This window comes from Sminthopsis crassicaudata, chromosome 4, assembly GCF_048593235.1.
Source record: "Sminthopsis crassicaudata isolate SCR6 chromosome 4, ASM4859323v1, whole genome shotgun sequence".
NCBI lineage: Eukaryota > Metazoa > Chordata > Mammalia > Dasyuromorphia > Dasyuridae > Sminthopsis > Sminthopsis crassicaudata.
The window spans coordinates 12,354,247-12,367,811 of record NC_133620.1 but is presented as its reverse complement, the minus strand read 5'-3'; the positions used below and the strand labels follow the sequence as shown (position 1 = coordinate 12,367,811).

At 43.6% G+C, this 13,565-nt stretch overlaps 2 protein-coding genes across 3 annotated transcripts in view; one reads left to right on the top strand and one right to left on the bottom strand.

Annotated features, from left to right (window-relative positions):
• ROR1 (receptor tyrosine kinase like orphan receptor 1) overlaps window positions 1-13,565 on the top strand; it is a 337,647-nt gene that overhangs the window by 152,374 nt on the left and 171,708 nt on the right. The window lies entirely within an intron of this gene.
• Window positions 1-13,565, bottom strand: part of LOC141566541 (coronin-1C-like) — a 47,985-nt gene that overhangs the window by 31,465 nt on the left and 2,955 nt on the right. Inside the window, exon 2 of the mRNA XM_074311221.1 lies at window positions 13,402-13,501. Within this exon, the coding sequence (XP_074167322.1) occupies window positions 13,402-13,501 (100 nt within the window). The remainder of the gene's footprint in view (window positions 1-13,401; window positions 13,502-13,565) is intronic.

Genomic DNA, 13,565 nt, shown 5'->3' with positions numbered 1-13,565 from the left:
TCTCAGAAATGAGTCAAGTGAGCTTCATCAGCCGGGTGAGAATAAGATAGAGCTCGCCCCAGAAGCCTTGGATTCATATCCTCCCTCAAGTGAGGTCATATGCTCAAAGGGGATATAGAAACGCTTGCTGCTGTGGCTGTTGTTATTTTTATTCTGACTCCAAATGCTGTGATTTAATGTAATGACCCCCCCATTCCCCTACACAGCCAAGGCAGGTCTCCTGAGTGCGGGACCCTTAAGTTCACTGCTTAGCAGGTCATGAATGTAATACATAACTTAGCAAAGGTCTTCAAGTCTAGTGCTAAGTACCAAGAGGAGATGGGACACTTTCTCAAAGGATCATATTCCACTTTTTTTCTTCTAATATGTATGTCTGTGTGTAAAATATAGGTCTATGTGTGTGTGTGTGTGTGTGTGTGTGTGTGTGTGTGTATATATATATATATATGTATGTATGTATATAATGCACAAAATCTTCCAAGGAAAATTTCCAAGGAAATTCAACTTCTTATTGACGTAACGCAGAAAGAAAACTCTGGTTGTCTTTGAGGGAGTCCATTTGAGGGTTCTGTTTCTGCTTCAGGGGGCCTTGGAAATTCGTCTTGGACCCTGATAGACAGCCAACCTGTGTCAGATATCTGGGGCAGAAAAAGAGCTAGGAGTCTCACTAAGTTGGGCCTGGGAGGTCCGAGGGGCCTTTCAGAAGGAGTCAGCCATCTATCTCCCAGGGATTCCGACAAGGTAAAAGGGAGTGAACCCAGCCCCCGAGGTAAATCATTTTTCAAAGGGAAGAGAATGGGGCCAGGAATCACTTTGTCATTATGTTTTATGCTTTGCCTGGGAAAAAGAATCCAGCCCTCTGCTATCTCAAGTACTGGGTGATCTCTGGGGCTGTTTGGAAGCCCCAGATACTCAGATTTTAGAATGAGTCTGTGTGTTCTTTCAGGAATAATAACAGCTAGCTTTTAAATGTGTGCTGAGGCTATTTCAAAGTCCGATTCTTTTTGCATGGCAAAATAACTATTTGGACATGTATACATTTATTGTATTTATATTTAACATATATTGGTCAACCTGTCATCAGGGGAAGGGGGTAGGGGAAAAGAGGGGAAAAGTTGGAACAAAAGGTTTGGCAATTGTTAATGCTGGAGAATTACCCATGCATAAAATTTTTGTAAAAATTAATTAAATTAATTAATTAAAAATAAATGGGTGCTGAGGGCTGCACTAAGCACTTTACAATTATTACCTTATTTGATCCTTACAGTAATCTTGAGAAGGAGTTGCTATTATTATCTCCCACAATGCTACCCCCAATATTCTATTTTCATTTTTTTACCATTTTCTTTTCTTTATACTATGTTTGGGCTATTATTTACAAATGAGGAAACTGAGGCAAACAGAAGCCAAGTGACATGGTCATAGTATCACACAACTAGCAAGAAGCCAGACTGTTACTCAGATATTCCTGATTCCAGGCCCGGAGAAGCAGAACAGAGAGGGGAATGGGAGGAGGGAGGAACAAGGTGTGCCTTGGACTGGAAATCCCAGAAACCCATTTTCAAGTCTGCACTCTCGAGGTGTGACTTGCTGTAAGTCTGAGAAACACTCTGAACTTCAGTTTTCTCATCTGTAAAATGGATGCATTTCGATGGTGCTCATTAGATCAAATGTAAGCATATGGTAGAGAGCAGTGAGAAGAGTGCTGGATTCAAATCCTGTCTCTATAACTTCCTACCTTTAAGACTTTGGACTTTCACTTTTTGGATCACAGTTTCCAATATGGAAAAGGAGGGGATGAAAGCAGATCACAGCTGAGGGTCTTTTCAGATATAAAGCTGTGATTCACCCACTTCATCATCATCACCAGCAAGAAACATTTCTTTTCTTTTTTAAAAAATAATATTATATATTTTAACATGTATATCATATATTGGATTGCTTGCCGTCTAGGGGAGAGGGGGTGGAGAAGGAGGGGAAAATCTGAAACACAAGGCCATGCAAGGGGCAATGTTGAAACATTATCTGTGCATATGTTTTGAAAATAAAAACCTTTAAAAAGAAAAAAAAAGTATTTTATTTTTCCAAATACACACAGAAATCATTTTCAGCGTTCACCTTTGCAATTCCAATTTTTTGGAATCGCATTCCAAACTTTTCTCTCTCTCTTCCCCAAGACAGCAAGCAGTCCAATATAAGTTAAATATATGCAGTTCTAAACACATCTCCACACTCATCATTTCTTACCTGCGTAAGAAAAATCAGATCCAAAGGGGAGAAAACACAAGAAAGAAAAAAACAAATAAATAACAACAAGAAAAAAGAGATGAAAACACGATGCTTTGATCCACTTCAGTCTCCATAGCTCTCTGTCTGGATGCGGATGCTCTTTCCTTCACAAGTCTATTGGAATTACCTCCAACAGACATTTCTTAAGGCCCTACTATGTGCAAATTCTGGGAATACAGGCAAAAACATTGCCAGCTCTCAAGAAACTCACATTTTCACGGGGAAAACAACGCGTATCCAACTCTGTGCCTTACCAGACATTTCTATGTCCATAGAAATACACACACATACATCTATAGACATGGCTTTGTTCCCAAATTAATAAAAAAAAATATATATAAGTGAATGATGAGCAGTCAACAAGCAGCTATTAAGTACTTTCTATGATCTCTCTAGGGTCTGTGTTAACCACTGGGCATACAAAAAAAGGCAAAAACAAAGCAATAATTGAATAAAATATAATTTAAAAACCATGGCAGCAATAATAACCATCACAACAAATGTATCACTATGAGGAGCCCTGTTTATTGTTTTGAAATGTTATGTAACATTGAATTATCTTTTCTGGAAGTTCCTCTTTATCTTTTTATGTGTTTATTTAATAAAGCGGAAACATGAGGTTCATCCTAAACTTGCCATTAACACATTGGGGCCAAGTGAATTATGGGAGATGGCCGAGATAGACCGAGGCAGCATCTGCCTGAGAAGCTCGACTTCTGGAGCTCTCCCGAAGGCTGCGCCTGCCATTATCGTGACTCCCCTTCTGCAGATGGGAAGAGTCAGAAACTTGTGTGGGGTCCGAGGGTTATTTGTGTGGTCGCCCAGGACTTTGGTCTGGGGCTCTTGCCATGACCATCCAGCCTTTCTAAACAGCTCAGATTGCCAGCTAACTTTTTTTTTCTTTCTCTGGTTTGGAGAAATGTTAAGTGGTTCAGGTTAATTGCAGAGACAGAGGCATGAGCCAGGCCCTTTCATCTGGCGTGGAGTCTATTATGGTTCAGGAACAAAGCCAATCTCTCTCACCAGAACCCTTTAAATGATTGAAAAAAACCAAAAAAACAAACCAATCAACCTTGATAGCCCATGATCATTTGTCACTGCCCGGCTGTTTCTTTTTTTCTCATTTTGTTGGAGGGGCAGTCACAGGACTCGAAAAAGCTGGCTCTAAGCCCACCTTGAGTGTGCCCCTTTATCTCAAAAAGTCTCAGTCTTCTCATCAGCAAAATGGGCTGTTGGCAAGGAAAGCACTTTGAAACGTGATGGAAACATGGGAGCGGTATTTATGATTATGGTGATAACCTGGTCGGTTGTAACACCTGATTGGTGGGGACAAGGGGAAGTGGGGAAACTGGTGGGAACTGCCTCCAGCATCCCTCATCCCTAAAGGAAGGGAGCCATGGAGAGTGTAAGGGGAGAACAATGCCAGAAGCAGCACAGAACGGGCTTGGGCAGTTAGTTGACGTTGGAAATGAGGGGCTGGAAGCTGATGTGTCCGGCACAATCTGTGCCTCTGAAGGACTTCCCATGAGAGAAGAAAGAAACAGACCCTTGTGAAGAAGGCAGCTATTGATGAGTGAGCTGGGGATTCTCCACTTGGGATGAGGGGCTGGGGAAAAGAGCTCTGGGTTTGCTTTAATGGCACAAACATGGTGGACCCTACCTCAATAATCTTCCTTCAAGGTCTTCCTTCTTGATGAACCCCCTGGCCTATTCTCACTTGTGGAATTCCTGCTCTTCTGTGACCCTCAGATCCCCTCCCAGTTCCCCAAAGGTGGTGGGCCAGGCCCCTCCAGGTTTCCCTTTGCAGAGAAAAAACAGCTGATCAGATTACTTGGATGAGCTAGCTGCCATTGACTGCAGGCCATCTGGTAATCTGGAGGGTTTCTGGGTCCTGCCATCTGTCTCATCTCTGTGTCCTGAGGCACTCTGGGACTTACCGTCTGTACCGATGTTGTGCCCTTCAAAATCCCCAGGTATTGTATCATCTGACCTGTGGTGATTCCGGAGGCTCCTGAGCCTTGCCATCTGTCTCACCTCTGTATCCTGAGGTACTCTGGGTCTTACCATTTGTACCGTTGTTGCCCTTCAACCCCCTATTGTATCATCTGACTTGTGGTGGTTCTGGGCCTTGTCATCAGCCCGTACCCACCTTTAATCCTTTTCATTCCCTGCACTGGAATTCTTGTACCTGTACTGTCCTCCCCAGTTCCAGGGGGAGCTCCTCCAGACAAGCTGGTCTTAATTTCTTGATCTGTACACTTTGTACTCAGCACAATTTTCAGCACATATTAAATGCTTAATTGACACTCTTTCATTCATTCAATCTGCGTCTGTGGAGGGAGTTTCCTCGCGGGGAATTCCCTGCCCTGAAGAATCCATAGGTTCAAACTAAAAGCAATCGCTGACATTTTTATGGCACTTTAAGGTTTGCAAAACGCTTCACGCACCAGAATCTCATTTGATCCTGGCAAAAACCCCACGAGGGTGGGGCTTTTATTCTCACCATTTAATGGTTGAGGAAACCATGGCTCAGTGAGGTTAAGGGTCCCACAGCTACTAAGCAAGGGGCCAGGCAGATTTGTAACCAGGTTTTCCTCACTCCTCAAGTCAAGAAATTCAAATCTTGCTTCTTAATACATCCCTGACGTTAGGAAAGTCAATCAACCTTGATGAACCTCAGTTTCCTCCTCTGTAAACTAACGGGATTAGACTAGATGATTTCCTAAATTCCCTTTTACCTCTAAACTTCCTGAGGTCAGGGACTTTCATGTTTGTCTCTGTAATCTCAGCACCTAGCACAGAAGCCAGCACACAGTAGGTGTTTAATAAATGCTTATTGATTGACCAGCTGATTGATTGATTCAAAGATCTGTGGTTTCATCTGTAAAGTCCCTCTCTCTAGGACCCAGTTCAGGTCAAAACCCTTCCATGTCTCAATAGATATTTTAATGAGTGGTCATGGGGATATTCCTCTGAGATGACTTCTCTCTGGCTCTCTTATCTCTCTGGTTTTTTTTTTTTTTCTCTCTTCTCTCTGTTTCCGTTTTTTGTCTCTTTCACTTCTCTCTGTCTCTTTTTCTCTCTGTTTCTCACTTTGTCTATCTCTTTACTTTCTATCTCTCTGTCTCTCTGTCTTACTGTCCCCCCCCTCCCCATATAACTATATCTAGATATTTATCTCCCATGTGTATAGTTCTTGGCCTTTTGTGCCCTCCATTAGCGTGCCCCTTTCTCGAGGCAGACAGGCAGGGTCCCTGCTTTTGCTTCCTTCGCATGTTCCGTGCTCAGCCCAGTGGCTGCTCCCCAACCAGCACTTCATAAATACTCACTGGCTCGTCTCTCCGAACTTAGCTAGTCTGGCCCTCGGAGGACAGACACGACATCCATCACCTCCCTTCTAGGCGAGCGTCTCCAGCTCCTCAGGACCCACCAGAGATTGCATCTCCTCTGTTGACCTCCCCTAGGAGTCTCAGTGCTGAAACCTCAAGGGAAGGCTTTAGTGGAATCAGAGATTAAAAACAAAAACAAATTCTCAAACGATGTCGCTAAGGACGCGGCCAAGTTGAAAACTGTTGATTTTGGGGAGGGTGAAAAGAAGCTTAGCTAGAAAGAAACCGGCAAAGTTCATTGACTCCGTGCCCAGCGGCTGCCCAATGGCGTTACCTGCTGATTGAAAGCGGCCAGGCGACAGACACACAAGTGCCTGCCAGGCCCCAAGGATTAATGGCCTCCGCCTGCAGATTGGCCCTTCTTTGTAGCGGCTGGGTTACTATGGAAGGCCCTCCCGGTGTTTTCCAGCTGATCTCTTTTTCTTCCAGTATCGGTGCGAAAAATCAATTGGTTCCAAAGTCACTGGCACAAAGCATTTATACCCGATTGGTTTCCTGCCTCTGGCTGCTTATAGCCGTGAATGGAATCCATGCTACCCTGAAAGAGCCGGGAGGACGCCGGCCTCCGATTCAAGACGCCCCTGCCTTCTCTCTGGCGTCAAACATTTTGTTGGAACAAGTAAAGTCAGTGCTTTCTCCTGGATTTGATTATTCCTGGTTAAACCCTCTGCCACTTCTGACTGCTGGAGGCTCAAGGTTCCCCGGGGTGCCCCGAGGGGCCCTCCACCCAATTTTCATCTCCGAAAAAAGTCCTTCCTAGGTCTGCTAGCGGAGCAAGAACAATCAGCAGGAACAGGGCTTTTCCCCCTCAATCTCACGGGGCGAGCTCCACTCTCCAGCTTTCCCCAGCTTTCTTTCCTGATTTGATCATCCCCTCCCCCCATCCCCACATGCATGTAACCAGAATTCAGCTTCCTGCTTGTGTGGATTCAATCAGACACTGGGCAGCGTTGACTCAGTAATGGCCCCAACTTTTCCTTCAGATGTTTGCAGCACCTGTTTTCTGTCTAAGCTCATTGGGTTGGCTGGAAGTCTTTAGAACTGAGTGAAAAGAAGAAAAAATCCTCAGTGGCGTCCCCATATCCTCAGGCCGAACCTTCTGACAACTCACAGACCGTAGGCTTTAGACTTATAAGGGACCACCGAGGTGCAGAGGGGAAACTGAGGCACAAGCTAATACAAGTGCCCAAGGTGGAGATTCCCTCTGAATCCTGCTGCTTTCCCTAGGCTCCTGCAGAGGAGGCCCAAGAGTGAGATCCCAGCTAAATTCTTCTGTTCCTCTCTCTTTTTTTTAATTTAAACTCCAGTAAAATGCCCATTTGTCAAATTTTATTATTATATAAAGTATATATTATTATATAGTTTATTATTATACAGTAATTATATTATTATATATAATATATTATATAGCATTTACATAGTGGTCAGAAATACTTTAAATCCATCAGAACGAAAGCTTCTTGAGCATGGAGATCATGTCCTTCTTGCCAGATATGGCACCAGAATATTTTAGGTGCTTAATAATGCTTGTTCATGGAGCTCACAGGAACCCCAACCCAACCCTATGAGGCAGGTACTCTTTACGGAGGCTCATTTGCCTCTGATTTATTTAAGCCTCCACTGACTATTCATTTATAGTACAGAGAAAGGGAAAATAAGAGGAAACAGATGAGCAAAATCGACCAGCAAGATGGCCAAGACTGACATCACGATGTGGTGTTCCACCCCCATAATCCCCCACCTCACCATCTTCTGTTCTCTGGTACCTACGCTGGCCATCATTGAATTCTGTGGTTTTTAAGTCATCGTGTCTAGTTTTCTCATGGCTATATTTTCTCTACTCTATGTCAGTTTGTGACAATAATAATAATAATAATAATAATAATAATAATAATAATAATAATAGCAAACCTTTCTATAGTTCCTATAATGTAGCAGGCTATGTGCTAAATGCTTTACAATTATTATCTCCTTTGATCTTTGCAATAGCCTTGGGATTAGGATGCTATGATTATTCCCATTTTACAGTTAAGAAAACTTGAAGCAAACCAAACTTAAATGACTAACCCAGAATCATAATAGTAAATATCCAAGGGTGGATTTGAATCCAGACCCTGTGCTCTGTCCACTCTACATCTCCTTTCCAGTCTTTCTTTCATCTCCTTGGGGCACGTGGTAGCTCATGTCCTTGCTGGAGAATGGTCACTGAGGAGACACTGGAACTCCCTTCTTTCTGGAAGCAGTATCTGAATTTTCTGGCCTGTTTTCCCAAGTGGGAGTTTCCAGGGATAGGAGTCCACCAACTCTGCCCAGGCCTGGGGGATTTCCTCCTTTAATCTCTTTACATCATTCACTTGTCCATCAGTGAGTCTCTCTTTTCCCATGGAAGCAGCGAACTCCAACCAGCTGGGAATGCCCTCCCAACCTGTGTCAAAAAGAGGCAAACACAGAAGCTGTTTTGCAAAGAGATGTCCCCTCAATGTGGTTAACCAGGTCTTTCCCAGAAAGCCACTTTCCCTATGTAAATGAAGAGAAATGGAGCCAACCCATAATTGCTGCCATTAGCAGGGCAAACACCAGTTGAGAACACATAGCCCTCAGATGATGTGAAAATGTGGTCTCCAGCTGACCCATTCAGCAATGACGTTTGGTGTCTCCATTTAATTCGATATAGGCTAGTTTTCCCTCATTTTAATTTGTCAAAATAAGTTGAATCTAGGCCTTTGAATAATCTTATTTTTAATTGATTTTTTAATTCATTTTTCCATCACTCCCACTTCCAGATACATCCACCCCCTGTTGTCTATCTATCGAGAAAAAAAAAAAACCTTCAAAACTCAACCAACCCATTAAGAATGACTGTATGCAGTATTTCACAGCCATAGTCCTCCACCTCTAGAAAAAAAGATGATTTGGATAATCTCTAGAGCTGAGCATGTCCGTGATAATTACTTCCTGATCCTCTGGGGGCTTTTTTGTGTTGTTGCCATTCCTTTATTTACCTCATTGGAATTCTGGTTGCTTTGCCTTGCATGAATTCACAGAAGTCTTCCCATGATTCTCTGACTTTTTGTTTTTTATTCTTATGGCACAGTAACATTCCCTTCAGTTTGTACACTACAAGTTGTTTAGCTGTTCTTAAATTGATGACATGTCTTTCTTCAGTTGTATTCAGTCATGTCTGACTTTTGACCCCATTGGGGGTTTTCTTGGCAATGAAAATGGAGTTTTTGCCCTATGAGATCATGTGACAGTTGATAAACAAATATAACCTATTGTTATTGTTATTTAGTTATTTTCATTTATGTCCACTTCCACTGGGAGCTTTCTTGGCAAAAATACTGGAATGATTCGCCATTTCCTTCTCCAACTCACTTGACAGATCAGGAAACTGAGGCAAATGAAGTGAAATGACTTACCCAGGGTCATATAGCTAGTGTATATCTGAGGCTAAATTCAAACTCCAGACCCAGCATTTTATCCACCGCATCACCTAGCTGCCCCAATATTGATAGAGCTTTTAATTGTAGAGCTCTCATTTTTTAGACAAAATTCACCCTCCCTAAGCACACCCTCACTAGAATAGAATGTTCCTTTATAACAGTGAGATCAGCAACAATAACCGATTCACTGATCACATCTAGCAACGAACACAACATCCCTCCTTTGACTTTTCTTCCTTTCCTGCTGGGATCTTCCTGGTTTTGTCTGGGAATCTTAAGGAGCAGCACCGGGTTTAATGGCAAAGGTTTAAAGGCCCGGAGGATGGGTGGCCATACCCGGAGTCTAGAACACGTAAGAAAAATCGTGACATCCACAGTGTCTATAGCACAGTCTTGCTGCAAGGGTTAAATGAGTCATGTTGGAACTTCCTTTGAAAACTTTCCGGTGTGATACACACATGTGAGCCATTATTATCATCACCAATCATTATTATTAATAATCACGCTGCTAATATCCTGAGAACGGGTGGGGGTGGGGCTCCGTCTCTGCGTTTGCCCGCTCCCAATCTGTCATGCCTGAAATGCATTTGCTGGAATTTGTCTCTCCGCCATAGCGAGCGTCTCACAGAGAAGGGGCCGCTGCTCCCAAGGTGAGCCCAGCCAAGCTTGTTGTATTCCATCTTTGTGATGAAATGCAGATTTCCCATTAAAAAGCCAATCCTTCATTTCAGGAGGCTGAATAGGAAGATCCTTTAGAAAGCATTCCAGCTGGTTAAACTTAGGGTGCGGAAAGAAGTCCAATTCAAGAATATTCTCTGGCCCGGTGCCCATAATGTTTTCATTTGATTGTGAGTTGGATACATTTTCATTCATTTTAAGCTCTTGCCTTTCAATATTTTGTTCCTCAGGGGCCCCTGTAATGTGGCTTGCCTTACTTTAATGACCAATTTCATTATTCTACTTAAGGAGGGGCTCGTGCGTGCTGACACAGCTCAGGGAGACAACACAAGCAAATATTGGTATTCTCCCATAGTGCTCCACCAGTGAGGCTATGGACATTATCCTCTCGTTCACCCCCTTTTCTGGCTAACTCACAGAGTTGACCATTTCCCTGCCTCTCCAAGGAGCTGCTATTGCTTCCAGAGGGAGGGAAAAACTCTTTTCAAGTGGACATTATTTGGCCCAGCCAATCTTTTAGGGACTGTTCCCATGATGCTTCTTCATGTGCCTTATGTTTCTAGCCACACTCACCTGCTTCTACTGATCCGCAGACTAGTGCCCATTTGACCCTCTGTCTCTGAACGTCAGAGTGAGTTCTCACTTCTGCTCAGAGCCCTTGGCTTCCTCCCTCCCTTCCACCCTCTCCTGGAAGTCTTACTATATTCCTAGATTATTACTGCTCCTTCCCTCTTCAAATAAACTTGGGTTTATCTGTCTGTCCCCTCCCCTTCCCCAGATATAAATTATTGAAGAGCAGAAATGCCCCCATCTCTCATTTTGTCTGATAGTCACTTGAATATGTTTATTGAACTGAATTGAATTTGTTCTTTGGAAGTTTACTTCCTCCCTCCCTTTTTCCTTCCCTCTCTCCATCTTTCTCTTTTCCTTCCTTCCTTCCTTCCTTCTTTCCTTCCCTCCTTCCTTCCTTGCTTCCCTCCTTCCTTCCTTCCTTCCTTCCTTCCTTCCTTCTTTCCTTCCCTCCTTCCTTGCTTGCTTCCCTCCTTCCTTCCTTCCTTCCCTCCCTCCCTCCCTCCCTCCTTCCTTCCTTCCTTCCTTCCTTCCTTCCTTCCTTCCTTCCTTCCTTCCTTCCTTCCTTCCTTCCTTCCTTCCTTCCTTCCTTCCTTCCTTCCTTCCTTCCTTCCTTCCTTCCTTCCTTCCTTCCTCTCTCCTTCCCTTCTTCCTTTCTTCCTCCACCTTTCTCCCCTAGCTTCTTCTTTCTCTTTCTTCTCTGAAGGCCTCTGAGATCCCTTCTAGCTAGCTAGTTGATCAAGGACTCTTAAAAGTACATAATTTTTTTTAAGGTATTTTGAAAATGGTTCAATGTAATTGGTTTCCTTTATAATCTTGTTTATTTTATTTTGTGAATTTAAGAACATTATTATAAGAGGGTTTGTAGATTTCACCAGATTATCTGCCCAAGGGGTTCCATGACTCATGAAGGGTAAGAACCTCCTGAACTAGATCTGTGCTATTATGATCCAGTAATAAGAATCTCATAGGCTAAAAATCACAGAGGCACAGAATTTCAGTGGTCGTGTGGTGCAATCAGGGGTCAGAAAGATTTGAGTTTAATTGCTAACTGTGTGATCCTGGGCAAGGATCTTAAGCTTTATCTGACTCAGTTTCCTCATCTGTAAAATGAGGATAATAATAGCAGCCACCTCTCGGGGCTATTGAGGATAATATTTGTAAAGTTCTTTGCACACTTTAAATAATTGCTCACTATTGTTAGTATCATTACTATTATTGTTGTGGTGGTGATGATGATGATGATGATGATGGTACAGTTAGTTTATACTTGACAGGAATCACTCCCATAAGCTACCCAACACAAAGCCATCCCACCTGAGCTTGAAAATCTCCAGGGAGGGGGATCCTGCCCCCTCGCCAGGCGGCTCTTTTCACCTTGGACAGCTCTCATTGTCAGGACATTTGGTCCTGATATCCAGTGAGCCTCTCCACACCTTCTCCCAGGGGTACCTCATTCTGTTCTCTAAGATCAGACGGAAAATAGCTAATCGTCCTTCTATATAACTGCCCTTCAGATGAGATATTGATGGCTCGCAATCTGCATCCATAAAGAGGACACAGCCATAAAAACATGAAAACGCCAAAAATACAGTTAGGTTGTCAATCAAGTAATGTTTTAAAAACTCCTGCTATGTGTCAAGGACTATGCTAAAGGACATAAGGTATATGACATGCTTTTCTCAGAAGAATCCTGAGAGCTAGGTCATATGGGTATTATCGTTCTCATTTTCCAGATGAGGAAAGTGAGGCTCAAAAAAGCTATCTGACTTGCTTAAGGTCACACAGTCAGCATAAGCCAGAGGCAGGACAGGATTCACACTCAAACTCCTAAGGCCTCTGTGCTTTCTATGATTCCATGTTGCCTTGTAAATATGAGGTGACTTATGTGAAAAATTCATTTAATTAAAGCACAAGGCCCTTGTTAGTTTGAATTTCAGATGAGTCAAAAATAATGAAGCTGGCCTTTTACCTCCTGCTCTCTGAGACTTGGAGATGTAGTGTGTTCACACCCTGGACTACCTTGACTCTTTCTTGATAACCAACCAGAAGTAAACACGTGTCTGTGACAGTTGGCTCCGTCTACATATTGGTTTGTGTCTTGTCCAATCACAATGAATGCTGTTGAGAGTTCAGAGGGCTGTTTTGGTGGGTGCAGTGGACAGAAGGTTGGTTGGATTTGGGAGTCGGGGAAAAGTGAGTACAAATGATGTCTCAGATACTTCCTACTTGTGATGATCTCTCTCAGCCTCAATTTCCTAATCTGCAAAGTGGGAGAGTGTTGAATTAGATGGATTCTGAGGGTCTAAATCTAGGATCTGGCCCATCAAGTTTAAGTGAGTCTTCTGGTCCTCAGTTTCCCCATATGTCAAATGAAGGAATTGGACAGGGCGATTTCTAAGGTGGTTTCCAAGTCTAAATAGAGGAAATATTATAACTAGGTGAATCAGTGGTCATCCTCCCTTCTCTTGGATGCAAAGACTTCTCATGATTTGGGCTTTCACCTTCCTCCTTATACCAATGACACTGAGAGCCCCCAGTGGTGGTTGAGATCCCCACTGGAGAAGCAGCAGGAGGCCCTTAAGACTGTTGGGGAAAAGTACCTCCCATTGCACCTTGTCTCCTGGCTCCCACTCACACCCCAGGCCCATTTCTGTTGAGTGTGTCCTTTGCTAGACAGCCGTTTCTGATCCGTGGCGATAGGCACCCTGGATAAATACTTTGATAGACTAAACACACACTGCCCACGTTGGCCCGAAGAGCTGCTGTCTCCAGAACGAGGGCTCCCAAACACAGCCCCTTGTGTGGCAGCTGGCTTGTTAATCATCACACTGGCAGGCTGGCCAGGCCGGCAATATTTGACTTGGGCCTGTCTCCTCGCCCTGTATGTTAATGGGAGCATTCCTAGAACTCTTAATTTCCTTCCTGACCTCTGTGGACATTACTTATGGAGAACGCAGACAGAAAACAATGATCAAAATGTCAGGGAGAAATTGCATGGCGGGGCTGTTCCCTCGCCAAAGAAAACATACTTGGAGTCCTGTAGGCATTCCCATCCAAGTCGGGGAAAGCTGAAGACGGATCCTGGACTGGGCCTCTGAGCCCAAACCCTCATCCAGGAGGCCGGGGAACCTGTCAAGCAGATCTCAAGATGATTTATCCCCTTCTGCGCATTAATGTTGGGGCCAGGGATGAG